Source organism: Vicia villosa, unplaced genomic scaffold, assembly GCF_029867415.1.
Source record: "Vicia villosa cultivar HV-30 ecotype Madison, WI unplaced genomic scaffold, Vvil1.0 ctg.000218F_1_1, whole genome shotgun sequence".
Classification (NCBI taxonomy): Eukaryota; Viridiplantae; Streptophyta; class Magnoliopsida; order Fabales; family Fabaceae; genus Vicia; species Vicia villosa.
In genome coordinates, this window is record NW_026705082.1 from 724,939 (window position 1) to 749,940 (window position 25,002).

Below are 25,002 nucleotides of genomic sequence, written 5' to 3' on the forward strand. Positions count from 1 at the left end.
ACATAATAAATCATGTAGCACTTTCACCAATAAACGCCAATTGGAGAAGCAAAACTCATTGCTACTGCATTCCAACCTATAGCAGTGAGCAGGAAGTTGAAGTGTCATGTTGGTTTATTATAACACCAACAGAACCCCCAGCAGAGGCATTATAAACATACAATCATTCTCCAAAATTCAAGCGAGTTTATGAACTACAATAAGTATGAGGCATTATAAACACACAAACAATCAATCTTCACAAACCTTGATTATAATGATTTGAAGTCCCAGTGGAAAACTTGAGTGAAAGTTTATTTTCGGGCAAATTGAGCAATAACCAATCAAGAGCTGACTCAAATGTAGTAGAATCCTACAAATTGAAAAAAATTGAATCTCAAATATAGTAGATTCTGGAAAATTTAAGAAAGACATGGGGTAATTAAGTAAGTTTATTGGTACCTTGAAAATGGAAAGAGCAAGTTCAATGTGATAATCAGTGAATCCTTTGGAAATAAAAGTGGATGTTTCTCAGCTGACTGCAAGAAGAAAACATGAGAATGATAGTTAAAAGAATAATATTACACGAAATTAAGTTAAAATGCAGTAAATTTTAACTTTCTTATCCCACAATGAACCCTTTGGAAATAAATAAGGCTACTTCTCAGCTAACTGCAAGAAGAAAACAGGATAGTGATAGTTAAAAGAATAATATTATGTGTAGTAGATGAAGAAATATGTGTTTTTTCAAATACCTGGATCATAAATAGGTTATCGACCGTATCGATCAGAATTCATTCCCCATAATACAAATGTTAAAATTATTTGAAGCATGGATGACGCAAAACGCCGCTACCGCACCACTGCAAATGCAAACTACATGAATATCTGCACCGTAAAAAATAATTATCAAACTCATTTAAACAATATTCTAAACAAAGAAGATAATAAAAGAAAAGATCAACCAACCAACTCGAAACAACCTGTCATATAAATTAATAACAGTAGCACACAAACAGACAAAAAAACGTGAACATCTAATATTATCTCAACAATTGGAGAACCATATTGAACCACAATATATACACAAATCACAAGGAAAGAGAAGTAGCATCAAATTCATCATCAACTAACGCTAACAACAAATATAAAAGTAACGTAATTTGTTTTCACTTGCTATGTCTTTTCCATTTTCTCTACAATAGGATAGAAGATCTGATTCGTGAAACTCTACCCTATCCAACAGAGTTTTGTTCTCATAGTCATAGATGATCTGGCCATTTTCAACTAAAGCATTCAAGTAAAGGTTTATCCAGTATATTTTTATCGCTCTAGGATTTATATCAAGGTCATAGATCCGCAAAAATTATTAATGTTAGCTGAGAAAATAGAAAATTATTAATGTTAGCTGAGAAAATAGATAGTAGGTGAAGAGGAAACAAACAGATTATGGTTGAAGGAAACCTTTGAAGGCATCCACTTCTCGGCCATGGCAATGGAGATCCATAATTTTCACAACCTAACTGTAACAACCATGTCCTTGAAAATGGAGTCCAGATGTCTATTATTCCCTTCATAAAGTGTATACTTGCATAAAGAGCACCTGCAGCAGATCAAGTACTTCAAATTTGAGCAAACTTCAAAAACAAAAGCATCATTATATGAATCTAAGTATCATTATATCAAGTACTTCTGTGACATGTTTCAACAGCCAGTCCAACGAATTCGCGCATCCGATGAATCTAAGTATCGAAAAAACTTTCAATGTTAATCAAAACAGAATCACATTAAAATATAATTTCTCACCTTTGTAACCAATTACTTGATGAATTTCTCACCTTGACTCTATTCTAACAGCAACAGTTTTCCCGGCAACCGTGGCTGGCCAACACGCGCTTTGGAGCTACTTCCAAGCTGCTGCTTCATTTTTCTCACATTGAAATCCTAAAATCAGAATACATGTATAGAGAAGAAACCCTAAAAATCTGCACATATAAAATACCAATTAATATGCACAAAATATATGCAGATAGTTTGGAGCTTTACGACAAATCTACCATCACAAAATCGCACCCCGCTGCGAAATCGCCAAAATCTTCAGATTCGCCGCCATAAACTCTTCGCTTGAAACAAAACCACAACCCACAAACAAATCTCCATCTTCTTTGCTTGAAATCCAATCAACAATCCAAAAGCAAAACTCCATTTTTTCTTCTTGAAATCGAAACAAAGTTCCGCAAATAGGTTTATCGCTTGAACTCATATGATCCGTCCACCATCACCATCGCCACCAAAAATGCGTTGCCTTCACCACAGATCTACTACCGCCGTTAAACCACACACCGCACGTTATAAAGTATTTTTGTAAACTATGTTAGCAGAAAGAATCAAAATAGCAGAAGAAGAACATGAAGAAAGAAGAGGAGGAGAGAAGTTTGAAAAAAAAAAGGAAGAATGAGGAATGTGGAGACAGAGAAGGGTTCAGATGAGAGAGAAGAGAGTTTGTGTTTGTGTTTGTTTTGTAAAGCAGGTTTTGGTTCGGAAAAAAAATTAGTTTGGGGAAGAGTGGTAACTGTTCACCCAAAAAGTAGTTTTGAATTCAAATAATGTACTTTTTTAGTTATTATTTAGTTGTAGTTGAATCATTAAGATAAAATGGGTTTGCAATTTGTACACAGATAAAAGTAATTATGTTTGAGTTAGAACCAATAGTACAATTTAGTTACAAAAAGTATTATTTAGACATAAAATGCCCTTAAATTAATGAGGTGGAGGGCAAAGAAAAAAGGTTATTTTGGTGTTTTCCAGAGCATCTAATTTTCTTATATTATAGATTAAGTGAGATACAATTAAATATATATGCAACATATATGTACCCAACGGTATGAAAGCAATTAAACATATACCCAATGCTATTAATTTATATCAATTAAATTTTGTGACTATCAATTAAATTTTGTGACTGTTTTTTTTTTTTGAAAAGCCAAGAATATTCGTTAAAACAAAACACACGCACAAGTCATGCCTGCAAGGTACACCACGTGTCTATCTCTATAAGTGAAGCAAAGTTCCTGCAAGGATAAATTCAATGGTATTAATTTTAATATCTATTGAATTTTATAAAGATTTATAAATTTTGTGACTATCAATTGAATTATTCAACAGTATTAATTTCAATACCAAAGAATTTTATAAAGGTTTTATAAGCGAATTGGAGAATACTGGAAAAAAATATTGGGACTTTTGTATCTTCGTTCTTTCGAGAAGAGTCTATTAAATCTTGGAGGATTGGCATAATACGTGGAAAATCCTCGTTCTTTCAGACTATTTCATAGTTTTTTTATTGTGTAGGTCTTCGTAGCAATATCAACAATATATATATATATATATATATATATATATATAAGTCAAAAATAAAATAAAAAAAGTCTTTTATAAGATGCTAATTTTCATGGTTATTTTCAATTTTCAGGATCAAGTTTGATTTGGTGTTCAAAGGCTTTTGGAACAAATTGATAAGAATTTAAGTTGAAGGTTAAAAATCAACATCAGGTACTACTGTTTCATCTCTTTGATTGCTTAAAATGTTGCCTAGAAAACAATTGTTTGGTCATCTAAAACAAAAACAAAAAAGAAAGAAACCAATAGAAATTGGTAATAATTCTCAAAAGGGTGTTATTCATAATTTTTTTGGAAAACAATTGGCCTACCCGATAGAAGATTTGAGCAGTATAGCACATCTGAAAATATTTTTGGATTCTTGTTTAGTATTGAAAGGCTTAGATCATGATCCAATAGGGACTTGAAATCATGTTGTAAACATCTTGAAACTTGTTTAAAACATGACGATTCTCTTGATCATGATGGTGAAATTTTGTTTGAAGAATTGAAAGTTATTAGAGAAGTTTTAACATTTGAATCAAAATCAAGCTATATGATATTTAGTTCTTTAAATACTTTTAATTGTTTTCCTAATGCATGCATAGCTTATAGAATAATATTGACTATTCCTATTAGTGTTGCATCTGCTTAAAGAAGTTTTTTCTAAATTAAAAGTATTAAAATCTTATTTGAGATCTACTATGTCACAAGATAGATTAAATAGTCTTGCGTCGATTTCAATTAAAAATAATTTTTCTGAAGAATCTTGATTATGAACAAATTATTAATGATTTTGCAACAAAAAATGCTAAGAGGATGATATTTAAATAATTTTAAAGGTTTGATCAATTTTTTTATAGGAAAAAAGATCGGATCAAGAAGAAGAAGAAGTTTCTTTATAGTGGTTTATGTGTTTGATGTAGTATAAACATTGATTCAAAGATCCATACTTGTATTCTTTTTGCACAATGTCAAATTAAAATGTGTTTTATCCAATTATTTCTTTTATCCTTATGTATTTATTGTTAAAAAAAAAATTGGGGCACCACTCTTTTGATTCGCCCAAGGCACCTAAATTCAAAGGATTGGCCTTAGACTTATGAACCTAACGAGTTGAACTATGTATAGTTCAATTTCAGCTCATTTAGTTAACGAACTTAGTTTTTAGCTCATATTCAACTCATTTGATTCATAAATCTAGTTCAACGATTTAATTTTCGAATCGAATTTCAAACTATTTTCGAGTTGGTTTGATTTATTGTCAGTTCCAATAACATTTAACATGAGGCTATATTAAATAGAAACATGAAACTTCATTTTAGTAAGTTAACATTTTTTTTATTAAATGGTAACGAGACAATTCTAAAGTTTTTTTATTTTTAAATCGACATTATTCGTTAGTTAATTATAAAAAATTTCCACAGCGATCAATACATGATTATGCCATGAAAATTTCTTTTACACCCATATAACTTCTTACAAATTTGCGGTGAAATTCTTAAAATACCCCTATATTTCATATGTATATCTCCGAAGGCACCTTTTTCTTTAAAAAAATGATTTCGGATGTGCATATCCGTGTTAGCTGAAGATTTCGTTTTATATTGTTTGTCCTTCGAAGGAGTTGAGAATCGAAGGAAAGATGGTTACTGATGGCCATCCCTTAAAAAGTGAAAGAATGGCTACTGATGGTCATGCCTCGAAGATACAGACTTCTAAGTTCGTTGAAGATAGTGAACACTGAAAGACTAATGAAAGCGTATGTCTTCGGGACTTAGACAAAATTTATAAAGTATATATTTAAGTGTTACTACTTAGCGTGTTTTCGTAGTGTTTTTACACTGCCACGCGTCGAAGATGGACTCAGGCGGGAAGATTTGAAATTCGAAGACGGTTTCGTAACCGTTCAAATACAGATGGCTTCGCTGGAAGTTCTGATGAGAAACGTGGCAGCAGATTAGTGTAGGACCGTTAAGGTCGAAACTAGTATAAATAGGAGTTTTAATGTTAGGATTCCGTGTGTTCATTTTGTACAAATCACTCACATATTTACTCAAGTATCAAGTGTTACGAGAAAGAGTTCGCTGAGAAAATGTACGTATGACACCACCATTTTAATACATGTGTATTGTATTTCATTTTCGAATACATTTCTGAATTACTGCATTTCATTTATTTCTTGTCATTTACATTCCTGTATCTTTATTTTACTTTCGAATTTACTTTCATGATCATTTACTGTTAAAGCCTTTAACATTTCTGCAGTTTAAGATTCTTTATGTTTTAACAATCTTTAAATTTCATATGTTATGTTATCTTTCTTGTTAAAGTTATAATTACATATAACGAAGCAATTACCAAGATTCTTGAATCGAACAATACTCATCAAAGAGGACAATTTACGAATATGATTCAAATGAACATTGATAACAATCTTCTTGACTATGTGTCCTAGGATCAATCTAGTCGATCCTGCAAGTAACCAAATCATATTTATTATAGTTTGGAAGACTAGCGGTTGTTTACCGAAAATCACCGTAAACAAATTGGCACGCCCAGTGGGACAGTGTCACGCGGATTGTTTTAATCAATTGTTTTGTTTTGTCTAGACAATATCAAGACCTTGTATGAACCTTAGGAACGGTAAATTAAAAGACAGTGCACAACCGATTCCCAAACGAAGGTACAACAAGAAAATGGTCGTTACGGCCAGTGCAGGGGGTAATCAAGATCCCCCACAAGGTTCAGGATCAGGAGCGGCAAATTCGACTTCTACTCAAGAAGCACGAGATGCAACGGGTCCAAATGGATCGAGACCTGCAGACAATTCCCAGACTGCGCCTGAAAATACTACAGGACATTCGGGAACTGTTCCAGTTTCAGCATCAACAACCGCACCCTCGTCTACAAGTGCAGATGATGTACTGTATCCCTGGACAAACGCTGCAAACAATTCAATGGTTCAAGGCACAAGTTCTGGCTTCGAATGGAGACCAAATAGTCCATATGGAATGCCATACCAATTCCCATTTGGAACAGACGTCCGAGGGGCAAGACCTATAAACACCTCAGCAGAATTCCACAGCAGAATTCCATGATGAGTCATGAGAGGCCACTATCTCAGATAATGCTTTATCGATGTTTTGCTTTCGAAGAATGTCAGCTTGGAGTTGTTCAAGGAGAGAGCCTAGCAGAACAATCATCTCTGAGACTTCTGGGGAAACTTGAAGCAAATCTACTTTCTTTAAAAGTTGATTTAAGTTGTAGCTTTTAACAGGGTCCCGGTTGAGAACATCTACAAGATTGACCTCAAAGAATCTCTCTTTTATCTGTCGAAGCAGATTAGGAGTATCTTCCTTGTCACTAGAATCTGCAGTTACAGCTGGAGAAACATCAGGCTCTGAAAGTGAAGAAGTATTCACATTCATGATAGCCCTTAGGAACCCAAGAGGATCAATTTGTTTAAGTTGTTCAAGCTCCGAGGGAGTAGGCTTCGTAGGAGCAGGCGTCGAAGTTGTCTCAGGAATAGTTTTTACATCGGGAGTCGAAGTTCCCTGAGAAATTGGTTCTTTTTGAGAAATCTCCTCCATGGCATCTTTTTCCGATGCATAATCTTCGTTGCCATGAGATTGCTGGTTCACATTGTCGCTGCCGGAGAATGGATGATCCTCTTCCAAGTCTTTGCCTTGATGAGTAGGTGGGGATTCGTCAGTAGATTGGCTTTCTTCGATTGGCTCATTAGGCAATATAGTGGCAATTGGCCTAACGTCTTCGAAGACTGGTGAGAGAACATGGGTTCTAGCTTGAGAAGTATCTGTTTCGAACGAAGCCAAGATAATCATGAGGTTAAGCCTTCGAAAGTTTTAATTGACGAAAGTTGAAATTTAACAATTACCATAAAGTTTATCAACATCAATGGTGAGTCCAGGGTCTTTGAAACCAGAAGTAGCAGTGCCAGCATCATCCTGCAATAACAAGGTAAAATGCCAGTGCAATTAGTTAGTTAAAATTACAAGATAATATGTAATACAAACGCAAGATACCTTGGGTGGATTATTGTCTGGGCTTGAGTTATGACTTTCCAAAACAAGAGCATTGCTGACAGTCTTCAAAGGAGACTCTTCAGAAGACGCCTTATTGCCAGGAGAAGCAGCTTTTGAAGGACTTGCCTTTTTCCCTTTTCTTGAAGGGGTAGCAGCTTTGTGTTTCTTTTTCTGTCCTTGTCTAGTTTGAGGAAGAGATTTGTCTTCACCATCTGAGGCATTGGTCGAAGAAGCTTTACGCTTCGAACCCGTTGGGGGTTTCGAGCTCTGGCAAGTGAAAGATGAGAAAGATGAGTACCAATCACAGAGTTGTACAAGATTTATAGTATGAGATAAGTATTTACCGTGGGCTTCTTGTCCGTGACGATCGAATCACTTTCGTTTGGTTTGTCGCTTTTAGATGTCTCAGACTCTTTTGGGGCAGAAGCTTCTTTAATCTTCTTCCTTCGTGCAACAGCTGTAGTTGAGACTGAAATCAGTATATCAGTAAAAGAAAAGAAAAGTCAGTCGAAAAAGATTGCCTTAATCCAAACCTTCAGGTATTGGAGTCAGGACACGAACGTGTTTAAGATCTATATGAAGATGTCCTTTGAAAGTATCCAAGGTATGCTTAGTCGGAACCACTCGTTCAGCGCGTTTTTTGGCACTCTCTTGAAGAATTTTGAGAGCATTCCCACACACGAACCAGTCTGGGAAAGGAGGACTTAGAGCCACACCAAAATCAGCACTTGGTAGTGGAGGGAATTTTGGAGGATGAAGTTTGAAAGCCACTTCATAACGTAGTTCTGGTCGAACATACGAGGGCAATTTCAATTTATTTAGTTTGGTGGAAAACTTTTCGCGCAAAGTGACTGCAGCCTCACGAACGGTCCGACTAAGATCATCAGGCCTATAGATAGTTTCAAAGAATTTTTGAAAAGCTTGGATTTCTTTAATATGAGTTGAAGTACCTTTTTTGAAGTTCTCCTGCACATCAGTGAAAGCTGCGGTTAGTTCTTGAGCAAGGCTATCAGCATCAAAAATTTGAGAGCTATAATACTCTGTCCACCATTGATGAAAATCTGGTGTAGAGTAAAAAGAAGGTTCGAAAGGAATAGGAGAAAGGTTGGCGACGCCAGTATATTTGTTGATTTTTCGTTCACATTCTTCTTCAGTCAGATACAAAGTGTGGAAACACATATGATTCCTTTTCTCATATAAGCACTTGGGTGTTATTTGAGTTAGCCCAAACTGCCTCGAGACCAAATTTGGTTGATAACACATGAGGATACATTGACCCTTTGATGGTCGAAGACGGTGGGAAAATAATCTTGGAGTCAGAAAGGCTTCCCAAATTTCCATGGATTCAGTTTGCTGATCTTGAGATGTTGGTGGAAATTTTCGAGTAAACCATTCAGGACCTATTATTCTGTGTACAAATGGGGCCATGGAAGGATCGAACTGATCACGCCGAGCAAACATCATTGAATACGCCAAGAAATGTTCATGAAGCTTTCCCATTTCCTCTTGTGGAGTTAGGTAAGCTAACCTGGTCCCTTTTATAGTTCGATTTTTGATTGTGCTATCTTCCTCATTGACATCTCCTCGAAAGGGAAGATAAGTTTCGAATGTGGCATTGAGCCACAGTTGCAATAACCAAAAAGGACCAGCATAAAGTAAGCTGCCAGATTTGAAATTCTTGGTAAGATTCGCAGCTTCACTAAGGTTTTCGTAAAGAGACCCTAGAAGTAGTTGGCTGAGGTTGAGTTTTCTACCAGCATGCAACTGATTAGCCATGCAAAGGTACCTCTTTGCAACCTGGATAGATCTTGAGCAGAAGGCGCACCGTGAGAGCCATAATGCTAGAAAAGCAATATGCTCTTCGTCAGATACTGTCGCCTCGGTGGTAATATGGTGTTTTTGGATGAATGCCGTGTAAGTAACTTGCGAATCGTTGAAACCTATAGTGTCATTATCCATGTCATTGGGATCAAAGGTTTCGCCAGTTGGTCGAAGTCCTGTAATAGCAGCCACATCAAAAAGTGTGGGGGTAACCATTCGACATGGAAGATGGAAGGTATTGTGAGAAGCATCCCAGAAATGAACCGCTGCTACTAACATGGGTTGGTTGTATTCTAAGCCTGTTTTTGACAATTGGATCAAATCGTATATCCCTAACGATTTCCAGAAAGATCCTTTTTGTTTCTCTACCTTTTCTAGCCAAGCATAATACAAGTCAGGATCTTTGGCTAAAGGGATTGACCTAAAAACTTTTACAGAATTGGTCATATAGTTTAACCTAATTTTGGCTAAAGCTAAAGGGGTTGCAGTTGAAGTTTTCTCTACATTAGTAGATTTGCCTAAAGGAGAACGACCATCTTCATCTATCTTAACTTTGCTAACTAATGGTCTAGTCTTGTAATAAGCAGGGAAGAATTTATTCACAGATTGGATACTTTCACTCGGTAATGGACCCATAAAAGCAAGAGTTTTTCCAGAAAGATCAAAAGGTATGATTACCTGGGAAGCGTAGATTGCGCGTATTTCTTCAGTATTAGGGTTTGGAACGAACTCTCGTTCCCCAGAACGTGTTGTTGATTGGAGCTTCACAGCGGGTTGAAGAACATTTGAAGATGAAGCCATGGAGAAATTTTGATTTAAAGGACAAGATTCTAAAAAGAGTGAAGATGTTTCAATTTCTCGGTGTAGAAGATGAATGGAAGGCGGTATAAAGGCACAAGGTCAAATATTTAAAGGTTTAACGGAAACCCTTTTTAAATCTTTTGGGTAAAACCCGAGAGACACGTGGCGGCTGGTGATTTAATCCAACGGCGGTCGAATGAGTTAGCTTCACTCCTAGTATGTAGGAGTAATGATCAGGAAGTAAGGTTAAAACGTGGGAATGTAAGTTATGAGAAGACATCTTTGAAAATGACAAGACGTTTCGGAAACAGTGTTATCAGTGATTATGACGTTAGTCAGCAGTCTTGGAACTTTCAAAGATCATAAAAACGAAATCTTATAATGACAAGAAACGCCTATTTCTGTTGATTCTCGAAACAGGCATTTATTGGGGGCAATTTGTTAGCTGAAGATTTCGTTTTATATTGTTTGTCCTTCGAAGGAGTTGAGAATCGAAGGAAAGATGGTTACTGATGGCCATCCCTTAAAAAGTGAAAGAATGGCTACTGATGGTCATGCCTCGAAGATACAGACTTCTAAGTTCGTTGAAGATAGTGAACACTGAAAGACTAATGAAAGCGTATGTCTTCGGGACTTAGACAAAATTTATAAAGTATATATTTAAGTGTTACTACTTAGCGTGTTTTCGTAGTGTTTTTACACTGCCACGCGTCGAAGATGGACTCAGGCGGGAAGATTTGAAATTCGAAGACGGTTTCGTAACCGTTCAAATACAGATGGCTTCGCTGGAAGTTCTGATGAGAAACGTGGCAGCAGATTAGTGTAGGACCGTTAAGGTCGAAACTAGTATAAATAGGAGTTTTAATGTTAGGATTCCGTGTGTTCATTTTGTACAAATCACTCACATATTTACTCAAGTATCAAGTGTTACGAGAAAGAGTTCGCTGAGAAAATGTACGTATGACACCACCATTTTAATACATGTGTATTGTATTTCATTTTCGAATACATTTCTGAATTACTGCATTTCATTTATTTCTTGTCATTTACATTCCTGTATCTTTATTTTACTTTCGAATTTACTTTCATGATCATTTACTGTTAAAGCCTTTAACATTTCTGCAGTTTAAGATTCTTTATGTTTTAACAATCTTTAAATTTCATATGTTATGTTATCTTTCTTGTTAAAGTTATAATTACATATAACGAAGCAATTACCAAGATTCTTGAATCGAACAATACTCATCGAAGAGGACAATTTACGAATATGATTCAAATGAACATTGATAACAATCTTCTTGACTATGTGTCCTAGGATCAATCTAGTCGATCCTGCAAGTAACCAAATCATATTTATTATAGTTTGGAAGACTAGCGGTTTTTTACCGGAAATCACCGTAAACAATCCGAAGACACTTTTTTTTTTTAGAAAAAAAATATATCTTCGGAGATGCACATCCGAAATAACTCAATTTTTAGTCTTGAGATTTTTCGGATATGCATATCCGAAAAAACTCAATATTTGTTAAAAAATTAAAATCAAAGTGAATTAATTATAATAACACTATAATTAATTATATTAATCAAAATATATAATTAAATATATATACCATTTTAATCAAAATATATATTTAAATATTTACCATTTTTATTAAGATATATAATTAATTAAATATTTAACTGCTTAATGTTGTAACAAATAAATTTTATAATTTAAAAAAGATAATTACTTTTATAATTTAACCGCATATTAAATATATATCATTTAAAAAAATAATTAATTTTATAATTTAAAAAAAATTGACAAATAAATTATTATAAAACTAAAATTTTATTTAATCTTTTTATTCCTTATTTATAACAATTTATTATAACTATATTATAAATAAATATTTTTTTAAAAAAATTTTGAATATTGGAATATTTCGGATATATATCTGAATTAATCAATATCGTAAATTAGAGTTTTTTCATATATGAATTTCCGAAAAAAGACGTGGCATTTTAAATACAATGTTTAAATGGAAAAAAAAATTAAGAAGGGGTGATTTCGAAAATACATATTCGAAATATTTAAAATTTGGATATGGATACTTTCGGAGATGCATCTCCGAAAAATATTTTGAAGTTTTCAAAGGTGTTTTTCACCTTAGATAGGTGAAAAAAAAAATTTCTTATGTCATTCCAATCGAAAGCCCATTTGGCATAACTGTTGCTTGAGCCTCGTTCTTACACATTTTCTTGTTGTTGCAACATAAACTCCCTCGAACTACGAAGACTAAAAATAAGGAAAAGATTGAAAAATAATAATAAAAGAAAGGTATAGAGAACCTTTCAAATAAGTGAACGGGAGGCATAGAGAATAATATGTTACAAGGTATATTTCTATGGTGGTGTTATAGAGTGTGTTAGAAGTAGAGCTGTAAAATGGGTCCAGTGGTGGAGCTAGAAATTTTAGACAGTCTGGGCAAAAATTTTACACTATTGATTATTCATGTGTTTTAATTTTCACACTCTATTTTTTACTAATTTTGCCCCTGATTTTATCTAAAAACCAATTATTAAATTGGGGAGAGTACAAAGAAAACAGGGGTTGAGCCCGGGCGCCTGCCCGGGCTAGCTGGGCCTTGGCTCCGCCCCCCAATGGGTCGGTCCGGCTCAGTCTGGAAGACTAAAACATATAAAGGGGTTGAATTGGGTCGGCCCGATTACTTTGTGGGCTGTCAAAAATAAGCCCGACCTAGTTACTAATAGGTCCGGTGGGCCAGTCAATCATTTATTTCAAAATTATAATTTTAAATTTATAAAAACGATCTAATGGATAAAAGCTACATAACGTAAGTGAAAAGTAATGATAAATATAGTTAAGTGTTATTTAAAATATTCATCAAATTAACATCCATATATACGAATCCCACGAAGATATCTATGTATATGTAGAGAGAAACTAAATATTATCTCTAATACTTATCAAAATTTCTCTTTATCTCACAACTATTTCTTTAATCATATCAATTTGAAACATATCTTCGTCCTCCCTAACTTTTCTTTTTCAATTGAAATACTCTTATTCAATTATACCTTATCTCAATATTTTTTTTCCAAAATTAACTAAAATTATTTTAAAATTAATTTTTAATAGGCAAGCCCGAAGCCCGCTTGACCGGCTTAGCCCGGCCCATGAAAAACATAAACCCGATGGACCGACCAAAAAGATAGGATTGTGTTTTTAAAGGTTTTTTGCGGTCCGGCCCACGATAAAATATAGGTCCGATAACTCGGTCCATTTGGCCGAATCTATTTTGACAGCTATAATTATAAGTAGTTGAGTCTTTAGATGCGATGATTCATAAACTTACCTCTGTTGTCAAAGCATTGTCATTAGCCAAATCATATGAAGAAAAATATACCTCATATATAACAAACCAGTAGAATTCCATTGATTGTTTCCATGATGATCAAAATAACATACTGATGAATGCAAAATCAGAAGTTAAAGTAAAAACATGTATCCTTGATGCCCTTCAAAAGACTGGAAGCCACACTTTAATTGAATCACATTCTATGCATATTTGATATATCTTGAAAAAGTTTCTTCATGGTTCAAAGAAAATTCTGCGTATAACATAAATGCTTAAAATAAATGTTTAAATGGTCTATTTGTCCCTATTAGTAAGTGTTTATGTAATTAGTTTGTTTAATCTGTTTTTTTTTTTTTAAATAGTTTCTGATTGTAAAATTTTTTAGTTTTAATCCTCAAATTTAAAATTTATAGGTTTCCTTGCGGATTTTCCTTCGAATTTTTATGTAAATTTTTATTTTAGGGACTAAAACTCAAATAATTTTAAAATTCAAGGACTATTTTTGAAAAAAAATATTAGAATCTAAAAACAAAAACACACAAAATTACAGGGAACAATAGACTATTTAAACCTATTATATATATATATATATATATATATATATTCGAAAAATCTTAAAATACATTTTTTTTCAGAAAAAAATGTGACTTCGCATGTGCATATGCGAAGCCACCTAATTTTTTTTCAAAAAAGGGTGACTACAGATATGCATGTCGAAAGTTATTCAACATAGTCTGTGCGCGAACAACTTCCCCGACTCTTCTCATTCTCTTCAAACACACCCCAAACCAAAAAAAAAAAAAACCATTCTCTCCAAATACAACAATGACATTGAAAAGCTCCATTGAAGATTCTAAAGCTCCAAAGTTCTCTAGAAGCATTCCTATTCATTCCAACTTATCCTCAATGTTCAAAAAATTGTGTAAGTTTTCTCTACTCATTAACTCACTCTCAAATTTGTTATTAGGTTTCTTAGAATATAAGACAATGTGCATGTTGATATTATTGTAGTTTAATGTTAGTGTTTAGATGTTAAAATAAAATATTTTTAAATAACCCACATACAATCGTTCATGAGCCCCATTATGGGAAGAGAATCTCACCCTTACCTTATTCAATGTGAAGTCTCCGATTGCACTTTCGATTTGGCACCATGGATGGAAATCTCCAAGCTCATTTCTCTTCCCCAAGGCTTGCCTCCTTCTCTTCAAATTTTATTTTCTCCCAAATGACAACACTACTCTTCATATCTCTAAAAACCTAATTTTTATCATTCCAATTTGGGCTTAGTATTTAACACTTCCTCTTCACAACCAATTTAGGCCCAATAAGTCTAATAACTCAAAATAACCAATATATCACTTTTAATAATATTCCAACAATATAATAAATTCCGACTTGTAAATAATATTATTCTTAATATTATTCTTCGACCATCCGACTAAAATCCGACTTTTAACTTAATAAATTCAAATACGCTTCTTAAAATAACATCGACAATCCAAATTCGACCATAACTAATCTTTAAATCCTTGGATAATTTAATTAACCAATTTAATTAAATTCGGGGCGTTACATTACACTCTATATTTTTGGATTGATCCATATTATTAGGTTTCTTCCTAAATACAAGTGCTTAGATCAAGCATGGTGGTGACTCGGATAACTAAAACTTTCAATGGTTCTGGTCGTAGAGTTCCTACCAAATGTGATAAATTTGTTGTTGAACTTGGAAAGTATCTAGGTATCCGCTAATAATTCTTTATTGTGATTTCTTTTTCTTCAAAAAATTATTTTTTTAGGAAGGAAGTTTGTCCCTCAGCCATGGCTTACTTAACTACTCAAATGAATGTGAAGTACAAATTTGTGAGTGTTTTGAGATACTAAACCAAAAAAATATATACAAAAAGTAAAGTAAATTTAGAACGATAAATCAATAAAATGCGTAAAGAAATCTTATTTGATTGATCGTATGTTTAGAAAAAATATACAAGTACAATATTAAATAGCAAACACTAGTCTTTCTAGCCAAAACTATGTGGGTTATATAATTTAGCCTTACTCAGCTAATTATGCAAATAGTGCATGATTTTCCCCACTACCGAGAATATGTGGCTCCAACATCCAGCCCGCCTTTCCCTCTCACATAATTTCTCATTTATCTGATCCACGTATGCGCTATCTCCTTTAAATGAGGTTTCACACAAATAATTATTATGGTAAGTGACGTTGTAAACAAGGAATACGCGTAATGTCAATTTGTTCGGTTCTACAGACTTTAACTGAATCTAACATCTCCACAACTTTCTTAAATTTCAGTAGACTTGAAAAATATTCGACTAACTCATTTCTAATAATTTTTGTCCTAGTCTAACATTTATTTAGCCGAGAGAAACTAAGTTGACTGTAAACTCGAGTACTAGCTAGTCGATTAAAACTAACAAGTAGTAATTATTTTTGTGTAAACAACAATAAGTTTACAAAGTAACTTAATATCAATGAAACTATAATTTTATATGATGATGACTAGTGTATGGTACATGATGAAATATGTACTCAGCCAATGGACGTCACGTTGCAATAATAAATTTCTCCTTTGTAGCCTGTAGCTGTATACAACTCAAGCTGTACAGTACATCATACTATTGTTCAAGTCAACTAACTACGAACTCAAATTTGTTTTTATGTAGTTTTTGCTATGAACTCGCCAATGCTTAAACGTATGATTTTCTTTTCTGTAACTGCAACTATCAGTTTGACCCAAAGATAAAGACAGTGTATGAATGCAAGGATGCCTTTGACCAATAATCACTCGTTTTGTTTGTTCATATTTTTCTTCTAACTGCTGCTGAGCGTTGACCGGTAAAACTATATTGACTCTATCATTGCTTTTATAAGTAAACGTCTCAAAAATTGTGTTTCTTTGTAGATATTTGTGTAATCAAATATGTTGGAAATTGATATGTTTGAATTTTGTTTAAAATGGTTTTATTATTTAGAATTTTAAAGGGTCTTTAGAACAATAGTTTCCAAATATCCTAATTACACAATTTTGACATTTCGTTTTATAAAAATGATTTTGGTGTTTTATATTTTCCTTATTTATAATTTGATGTTTTTTTTCTTAATTTTGCTTATAAAATTTATATTGAAGTGGTTTTGTTTAGTGACATGTACCAAACTCATAAATAGCATTTATTTTCTTTAAGATGGAAGTATACAAAACGCAAAACAAATCAACTTGTACATAAGAGTGATTAAAAGTCTTAAATAGAGTTTCAACTTTTTGTGTTTATTAATTTTTTTTTAATTTGAATGAAAAGTATTCTACTCATATAGTTTTCTTTTACATTAATAATAAACGAAATCACCTTAGTAGAATACATTACTTAGTAAAAGTTTTTTTTTTTTTTTTATGGTTTTGGACAACTATGATTTATTCCTCAAACAATGGGGTTAAAGTAAAATAATTTTTTTACAAAAATAGTTACATTGTTTATCCAGAATATTAAAAAATACATTGTATGCAATAAATATTGTATGGGACCTGTTCATGCTGATATTCTGCGAAGATTTATTTCATACAATGTATTTTTAATATTCTGGGTAAACAATGTACCCATTTTTGTAAAATAATAATTATTTTACTCTAACCCCTCGGTTGTTTTAAAAACCGAGATTATAGTTAAGTGTTTTTTCTTCACTATTTTCAATCAACGGCCTTAAATAAATCTTTTTCGTCGATTTAAAAGTTATCAATGCTCAAGAATCCACCATTAGTGATCCGCGTGAAACTTAAGGGACATCCATTATATAAATTCTCTTACGATATTGGAAATCTAAATGAAACATAAGAAACCTAAGGAAACTTGGAACAGTCTCTACGATGGATTGCAAGATCAGAAAATCATCTGGGTTCAAGGTTTGTTATATTAAATTTTTATTTATATCAAAAATATTTTTGATTATAGATTTTAATTATCTTACCTTTTTTTCACCAGAAACAAATACATGCAAGATCAGTACATGAAAGAGTTTCCTAGTATTTGATCTTGTCCAAAATATCAAGGAATTGAAGATCCAACATATAATCTTCATGGGCAATCATTGTAATATTCTTTGTAAATACTGTAACAAGTTTTTTTTGAAAATGTAATATTATGATAAACACTGTAACGAGATTTATTAAAAAAAAAAATTAATGACCCTTCAGTTTTTATGATAAACCGAGATAAAACTAGTTTTAATGTGTAAATAATAAAAGTGCAGAAACTGGAGTTCAAACCCATGTGATAATAAACTCTTACCTCAATGTTTTAAAAACCGATGTGTTAAGTCATTACTTTTTATGACACCCTTCGTTACCTCGATTCTTTTGTTGAGGTAAAATGCATTTCACGTTTGACGTTAGGAGCACTTTTTGTAGTAGTGCTTTTTCTATTTGTCCTTTGATCTTAAAATCTGGTGGTTGCTTGAAATAGACATCCTCTAGTGATCCATTGAGAAAAGTTGACCTCAGATTCAATTGATGCATCTTCAACCCTCTATATGTTGCAATGGCCAACATGATTCTTATTGTTTCAAGTCTAGAACCTAGTGCATAGACCTCATTAAAATCAATTCTAGTCCTTTGAAGAAATCTCTTTGCTAGTAGCTTTTATTTATACTTAAATATCTCTCTATTTGGCTTAAGCTTCAGCTTATAGACCCGTTTTACATCCATAATTCTCTTGCTTAAATGATTTACCAACTCCGATGTGTGATTGTTCTTAATTGTCTTGTCGTTCTTCCTTCATAGCTTATTGTTAATTTTCATCTTTTAGGGCTTGATTGAAGTCAGTTGGCTAACATTCTGCTATCATGGCTTCTTTAACCATGTCACCATTTTCATCGGCTTAGTAGGAAAATCTTTCATAGTTATAAACATGACTAAATAAGTTTTGGCCCTTGTTGATCTTCTAACCTCATGTTTGGTGCCACTTCACTTACTTGGGCATCTTATTGTTTCACAATTTTGCATTGGATTATTTGAATATTTCAACAAGGTTCATCATTCACTCTCATCAAATTTCATTTTGCACATCCCTACTTATCATCAGTTTATTATCATTTGATGAGAATAGTTTCTATGCTCCTGTTGAGTGATAGCCTTTTAGAATCATAACTTGACTTCTACCATCTAGATTTATTGTGAGTTACTCATGTATATGCATCTAGTAGAGTGATCCAAAGATCATGAAGTGTCCATCATTTTCTTTTAGGCCAATGTATGCTTCATAATGTGTCTTACTACTCAAATTCTTTGTTGAACATCTATTGATGAGGTGAATTTCATTTGATATTTCCTCCCCTTAGAAATGGTTTGACAATTTTCGTGCCTTGAATATGCTTATTTCCATGTTCGATATGTTTTTGTTTTTTCTCACATCAATTCCATTTTGCGATATGTCTAAGAAGCTATTATCTGATGCTCAATTCCTTGATGAGGTGAATTTCATTTGATATTTCCTCCTCTTAGAAATGGTTTGTCAATTTTCGTGCCTTTAGTATGCTTATTTCCATGTTCGATATGTTTTTGTTTTTTCTCACATCAATTCCATTTTGCAATATGTCTAAGAAGCTATTATCTGATGCTCAATTCCTTCCTTCTCATAGAATTATGCAAATTTAGTTTAAATATATTCATCATGCATCTTCGTCAGTTATCAACTCCTTGATGTCATATTCAACTTGTTTTTCAAATAACTACTTGAATCTCTGTAAATTTGTTGAAAGTTGATTTGGGATTGTGCTTCCACTTGTCACTCATGAAAGTTATGGACACAAGGTAACATACACAAAGGTAATAGATGAAATTAGGTAGGGTTAGAATAAAATTAGAGTGAAAAAAATTTTATTTTTCAATTGATCTATTTGGTTATTTTTAAAAACATGTATTACATTATTTATATAATCATACTACTAACAATTTTATACTCTAATTAATAAACACATAATAATTGATAGTAATCACTTATACAACTAATAATGACCTCATGTGTAACTAATATTAACCACGTCTAAAATTAGAAGTAACCACATATGAAACTAGTACTCCCTCCGTTTTTTATTATAAGTCGTTTTAGACTTTTCACACAGTTTAAGAAAAATAATAATTGTTGTATGAAAATGAGAAATTATGAAGGTTTTTACAAAATTATCCTTCATTAATGACATATGGAAGATAAATTTATATAATTGAAAGGAGAGAGAATAATAAATATTTAAGGATATAATAGGAAAAGTAGCATTAATTATTCATTGGAATTGTAAAGCGACTTATATTTAAATATAATTTTTTTTTTCAAAATGACTTATAATAAAAAAACGGAGGGAGTAGTAACTATATTTAATTTACAAAGATAATTTTAATAGTATTAATATAACACTTTAATAGTGCTAACCATATGTGAAACTAGAAATAACACATATGAAACTAAAACTAGTAGTAACATTTTTTTTCATGAGGAAAGGTAAGATATTCTTAGCTAACTAAATATTAGTTAATGTGATATTTTTTATCAATATTTTTAGATACAATGCCTGGTTGAATTCAAAATTATCTATGATACAGTATTCTCAGTGTGAAATGTATGAAACAAATCATTGAAGTGGCTAATTACTTGCAGAAAAACTTGCATGGATACAAACATAAATCATGAGTGTTAGGAACAACCAATAAGAAAATAGAAATTTTTTAATTTATTTAAAATTTAATTTCTTTTTTAATTGGATTCATGGGGTGGTTGTGATTGAGTAGGAGAGAGAAAAAAAATATTTTTTATTTTTTAATTAATAAAAAATTGTGATTGGTTGTTTGTATAGCCACTTGTTATGTTTGTGCTCATACAAGTATTTTTCAATTACTTGTATAAAATGTTCCCAATTTCCATCATTCGTATCACAATGTGAACATAAGTGAAAGTATTGGTTTTGGTAAACAATACGAAGTGCACTTACCAATATAATTGAAAAAGTCAACAAAAATTGAAAGAGAAAAGACCTAGTGAATTAGGGGTGTTTAAATATAAAATCTATTTAAATAATAATCGTAAATCATTTCAAAAAACTAAAAATCATTAAAAATATTAAATATGATTGAATGTATTTTGATGACATTTTATAAAAGTCATTTGATTTAGATAAAATTTCAAGTTAATTTTTCAAAATCATTCAATGATACTGAAGTGCATATTATATTTTTATTTATTTATTTTTTATTAGTATGCATGTTGTGTTAATTTACTTTTTAATAATATTTAAATTTTTTAAAATTTTATTTTTTATTTTTTAAATAATAATCAATTATTATTTCGTAATATTAATTTTTAATATGTTATATTATATAATACCTATTGTTTATTAAATTTATAATTTATATGTTCAAAAATTATTTTAAATTAAATCACATTAAATTGAATCAAATAAAATCAATTATTTTAATCAATCAATATCAATTCAAATAGTGAACTAGACTAATGTGCTTTCCAATTATTATTTAATTTATTTGGATTTTAAGAGAGTTTTGTTTGAGTTAGTGGAATATCTCACGCTTAAAACCAAAGCAATGTAGTTTGATGAGGTGGCGTAATCTGACAATGACATAGCACGTGTGGACTGTGTCGCCTTCTTCATCACACTTGTCAATGCTCACAAAACTGTTACTATTGGAATTTGTGGTGAGAACAAATTGATCACATTCATCCATCCAAATTTTTATCAAAACTTCCCAAAAAAAATCTAATAATCTAAATATCAGAGTTTTCATTTTTAGAATGTAGAAAAAATAATATATAATACATTTATATTTGAGAATAAAAGAATATACAATAATGAACTAAGAAAGTGTATCTCATTAAATCATGTTTTTAATTTTAAAATATTAATATGTCATAGCTGAGTGCACTATCTTTAATCTCTTCATATTTAATTAAAAAATTCATCACATATATTAAATTTATGAATTAATATTCAATTCGCCTCCAAATATTTTAGATGAATTTATCAAAAAATAATAATAATTTCAGACGAATCAAAAAAAGATTCTACAAAATGAAAAAATATAAATTTTTCATATAATATGAAGAAAAAAAATTTATATAATTAAAAGTAGAAAGAGTGTCTATAATAGTTTTTCTATAAATTTACAAAATTAATAATACTAAATTTCTTATATAAAATAATAATAAATATTTCCGAATATAAAAGTAATTATTTTTAAAATATCTATATATAAGTGAAAACATTAAAAATAATATTTACATAATTTCTTATATGTCAAAATATATTTAATTTATACATATGAACAATAAAAAAATATTTTTACAATGTCAATAAATTATAATTATTCAATTATTAAAAACTTCTTACTTTTATCCTAATATTTTAATAAATTATACTAATAGTGGGTTGTTGGTTGTGATTTTCTATAAGTCTAAATATTTTGACCATGCATAAAAATTAATTCTATGTCAAAATTGCAATGGCCGGAGAAAATATAATAAATAGATAAAAAGAAAACCAAATTGTATGTTGAAAAAATAAATAATAAAAAAGAAAAGACAAAAAAAAAGAAAGTAAATTGAGATAGTGGGCTTCAAAGACTTAGGAGCCAAGAGGAATAGAAATTTCATATATAAATAAGTAGGTGGTATTGCTCTATCTTAACTTGTTATGCTCATAATCTTGTGAACTCTCAAGTTTCTTCATCTTTCTCTCTCTCTATCTCTTTCTCTCTCAATATCAATTTGATTCCTCCATTTTTAAGGTAGACTTTATAGGCATTTCCAACATTTGGTAAAACAAAATATGGGAAGACAACCTTGTTGTGACAAAGTTGGTCTGAAAAAAGGTCCATGGACAGCTGAAGAAGATAAAAAGCTCATCAATTTCATCCTCACTAATGGCCAATGTTGCTGGAGAGCTGTCCCTAAGTTAGCAGGTCTCCTCTCTATAATATCGTAGTTTTAAATTGCAGTTGCAGTTGAATCACAGCCACACAGTCAGTCGCAGTTAGAAATAACTTTATGACTAATGTGATCAAAACATTAAACATGAATTGAATATTTTTTTTAGTATGTTATTTAAGAGTTTCAAGTTCATTTACATTTTAAAATTTTTTTCAATATTTTTGACCTTGGCTAAAATATTTTATCAAATTCATGCAGGGTTATTAAGGTGTGGAAAAAGTTGCAGACTTAGATGGACAAATTACTTAAGGCCTGATTTAAAGAGAGGACTTTTATCAGATTATGAGGAGAAAATGGTCATTGATCTTCATGCTCAACTTGGCAACAGGTTCTTATCTTTCACACTATCCATTATTACATTTACTCTGTTTCCTCTGTTTTTTCCTTCTGTTCTGCATGCTTTGTAATTAAATCTTAAAACCTTAATTAACTTATTAACTAAACGACAATACAGTAATCTTTTAAAATATTTGACTATCTTTATCTAAGATAATCATTTAAACATTTTTTAATCATGCAAAATACAATACCTTAATCAAATTTAATCATTTCTATAATACACGCTCTTCATATTGCACTTTGTTTATTCATCACAAAAAGAAAGCATGGTCCCATAATATATATAATATATATAATAAAATTAAAAGACGTATAAAAAATTGTAGACCAAGTATATATTTTTTATCTTTATGTTATCTTAATTTTTTTTTAAAGTAAAGGAAAAGAAAATATCCATGATTGCTGTTTTATAAAGTTGACTCCAAATGGGAAACGTAATGTTGAATAAGAAATGTTAGCCATGTTTGTCTTATAGTTTAATGTTTCTTCTTTCTTAACTTCAATGACATTTGAAAAAGATAGTAACTTTCTTAATCACCATGAACTCATCATTTAATATTTTTTTTAATATAATCACTTTTTTGATTATAATTAATTACATTAAATAATTAAGATACTTCGGTATTGAGTTTGAAATGTGTTAATGTTGTGTCTGATATCTGTGTCAGAAGATTGATTACCGACTAATAGATTTTAATATTTAGTCTAAAATGTGTCAGTGTGGTGTCTGATATCTGTATAGTATCAGATGATGAAAGATTATTATTAATGTGATTATAATTAATAATGATATATTTTTTTCTTATGCAGATGGTCAAAAATTGCTTCTCATTTACCTGGAAGAACGGATAATGAGATTAAGAATCATTGGAATACACACATAAAGAAAAAGCTTAAGAAAATGGGAATTGATCCTGTTACACACAAGATATTATTCACTAATGAAATAGAGCAACCTCAAACAAAATCTGAACAACAACATCAACAAGAATCTTCCCCTATTGAAGAACATGACACAAACGTTGTTGAATCCGAGAATGAGAAAAACAAAGAACCACAAAATCCAGAAACCTCATTTGATTCATCAACCATAACTGAAGAACAAGACCAAATTATGACACCACTTTTTGACTCATTGGAACTAATAAACGAGTTCTTAACAGAAGAGGTTCCAATAGTAAAACCAGATGAAATTATAGTTCCATGTGTCCCTTCATCTTCATCAACTACAACTATAACTACAACATCATCATCTTCTTCTTCAAATTCATCTAACTTTCTTGAAGACTTGCTACTACCTGATTTTGATTGGTCACATGATAATAATAATAATATTGAAAATAGTGAAAATAATAATAATGATATTAACGTGGCATTATGGGATGATGACTTTATTAGAGATTGGGATTTTGTGATTAATGATGATGATAATGGTGACAGAAAGCAAGTATTTGATGCTCCTCAAAATCAGTATCCAAGAGTGGTCATGGATTCAGAATCATGGGCCTATGGATTGTTTTGATTTTAATATTATTATATTTAACAATGATCATAGCATTTACTTGTAATGTTCTTGTAGGTTGTTTCAATGAATAAAGAGTGAATTGGACTTCATAGAAAATAGAAACTTTTGTGGTGTGTTTGGGACAGTTTTAATGTTTATCCATTTTTATTTTCCAAACTTTATACCTTATGATACAAATGCAAAAATATAATAATTATGTATAAGTAAACGTGTCGATTTGTTGTTTCTCATAGTCATGCATACTTGAATTGTTATGTCACTCAAATGATGTTTATCTTCTTTTTTTTGTCACAAATTATTTTTTCTTGACTTGCAAATTTAAAGAAAATATTTAAATAATAATAATTATAATAAATTATCTTTTTATATACTTTAGGGCTATAGTGACAGTCTTATTAGTCTTATTATTATTGTAACTTACTATTGTATTGATAGTGCATTTGATGAAGGGTGTTTCACAACCTTTATCAGAAAAATTTAAATTCGAAAGAGTTTTAACAGAACATAAATCTGACTCTAATTTTTCTATCTATCTCTATTCTAAAATTTCTCTCATCGCACTAATTATTTCATCACTAATGGTACATTATAGATCTTGAGAAGAAAAAGCCGGATGCATATAATCGATTGATGCGGAGTTGTACTCGGTTTGACCCCTTTGACAATATCAAATAGAAGGAACGTATAATCGATTACAGATTTAATGTAATCGGTTATGCTCTGGTTATAACTAGTTACAGTAG

At 31.3% G+C, this 25,002-nt stretch overlaps 1 protein-coding gene and 1 long non-coding RNA gene across 2 annotated transcripts; one reads left to right on the top strand and one right to left on the bottom strand.

The window, feature by feature from the left end:
• Window positions 1-245: 245 nt before the first annotated feature.
• LOC131625493 (uncharacterized) lies at window positions 246-1,712 on the bottom strand. Its single transcript, XR_009290867.1, has 3 exons — window positions 1,444-1,712; window positions 442-867; window positions 246-352 (listed from the first exon to the last, which is right to left on the bottom strand). It is a non-coding gene; the product is annotated as an uncharacterized LOC131625493 (long non-coding RNA).
• Window positions 1,713-22,107: 20,395 nt separating this feature from the next.
• LOC131625495 (transcription factor MYB20-like) lies at window positions 22,108-24,467 on the top strand. Its single transcript, XM_058896350.1, has 3 exons — window positions 22,108-22,367; window positions 22,594-22,723; window positions 23,545-24,467. Exons 1-3 carry the CDS (start codon window positions 22,235-22,237, stop codon window positions 24,254-24,256), a joined length of 975 nt encoding a protein of 324 aa, XP_058752333.1. The 5' UTR covers window positions 22,108-22,234; the 3' UTR covers window positions 24,257-24,467.
• Window positions 24,468-25,002: the final 535 nt, after the last annotated feature.

What these genes read in the sequence shown, in the direction of transcription:
- LOC131625495 (XM_058896350.1), top strand. Translation starts at nt 22,235, where the DNA reads ATGGGAAGACAACCTTGTTGTGACAAAGTTGGTCTGAAAAAAGGTCCA. An exon ending in AGCTGTCCCTAAGTTAGCAG is followed by an intron (nt 22,368 to 22,593) that starts GTCTCCTCTCTA and finishes AAATTCATGCAG; the next exon opens with GGTTATTAAGGTGTGGAAAA. An exon ending in CATGCTCAACTTGGCAACAG is followed by an intron (nt 22,724 to 23,544) that starts GTTCTTATCTTT and finishes TTTCTTATGCAG; the next exon opens with ATGGTCAAAAATTGCTTCTC.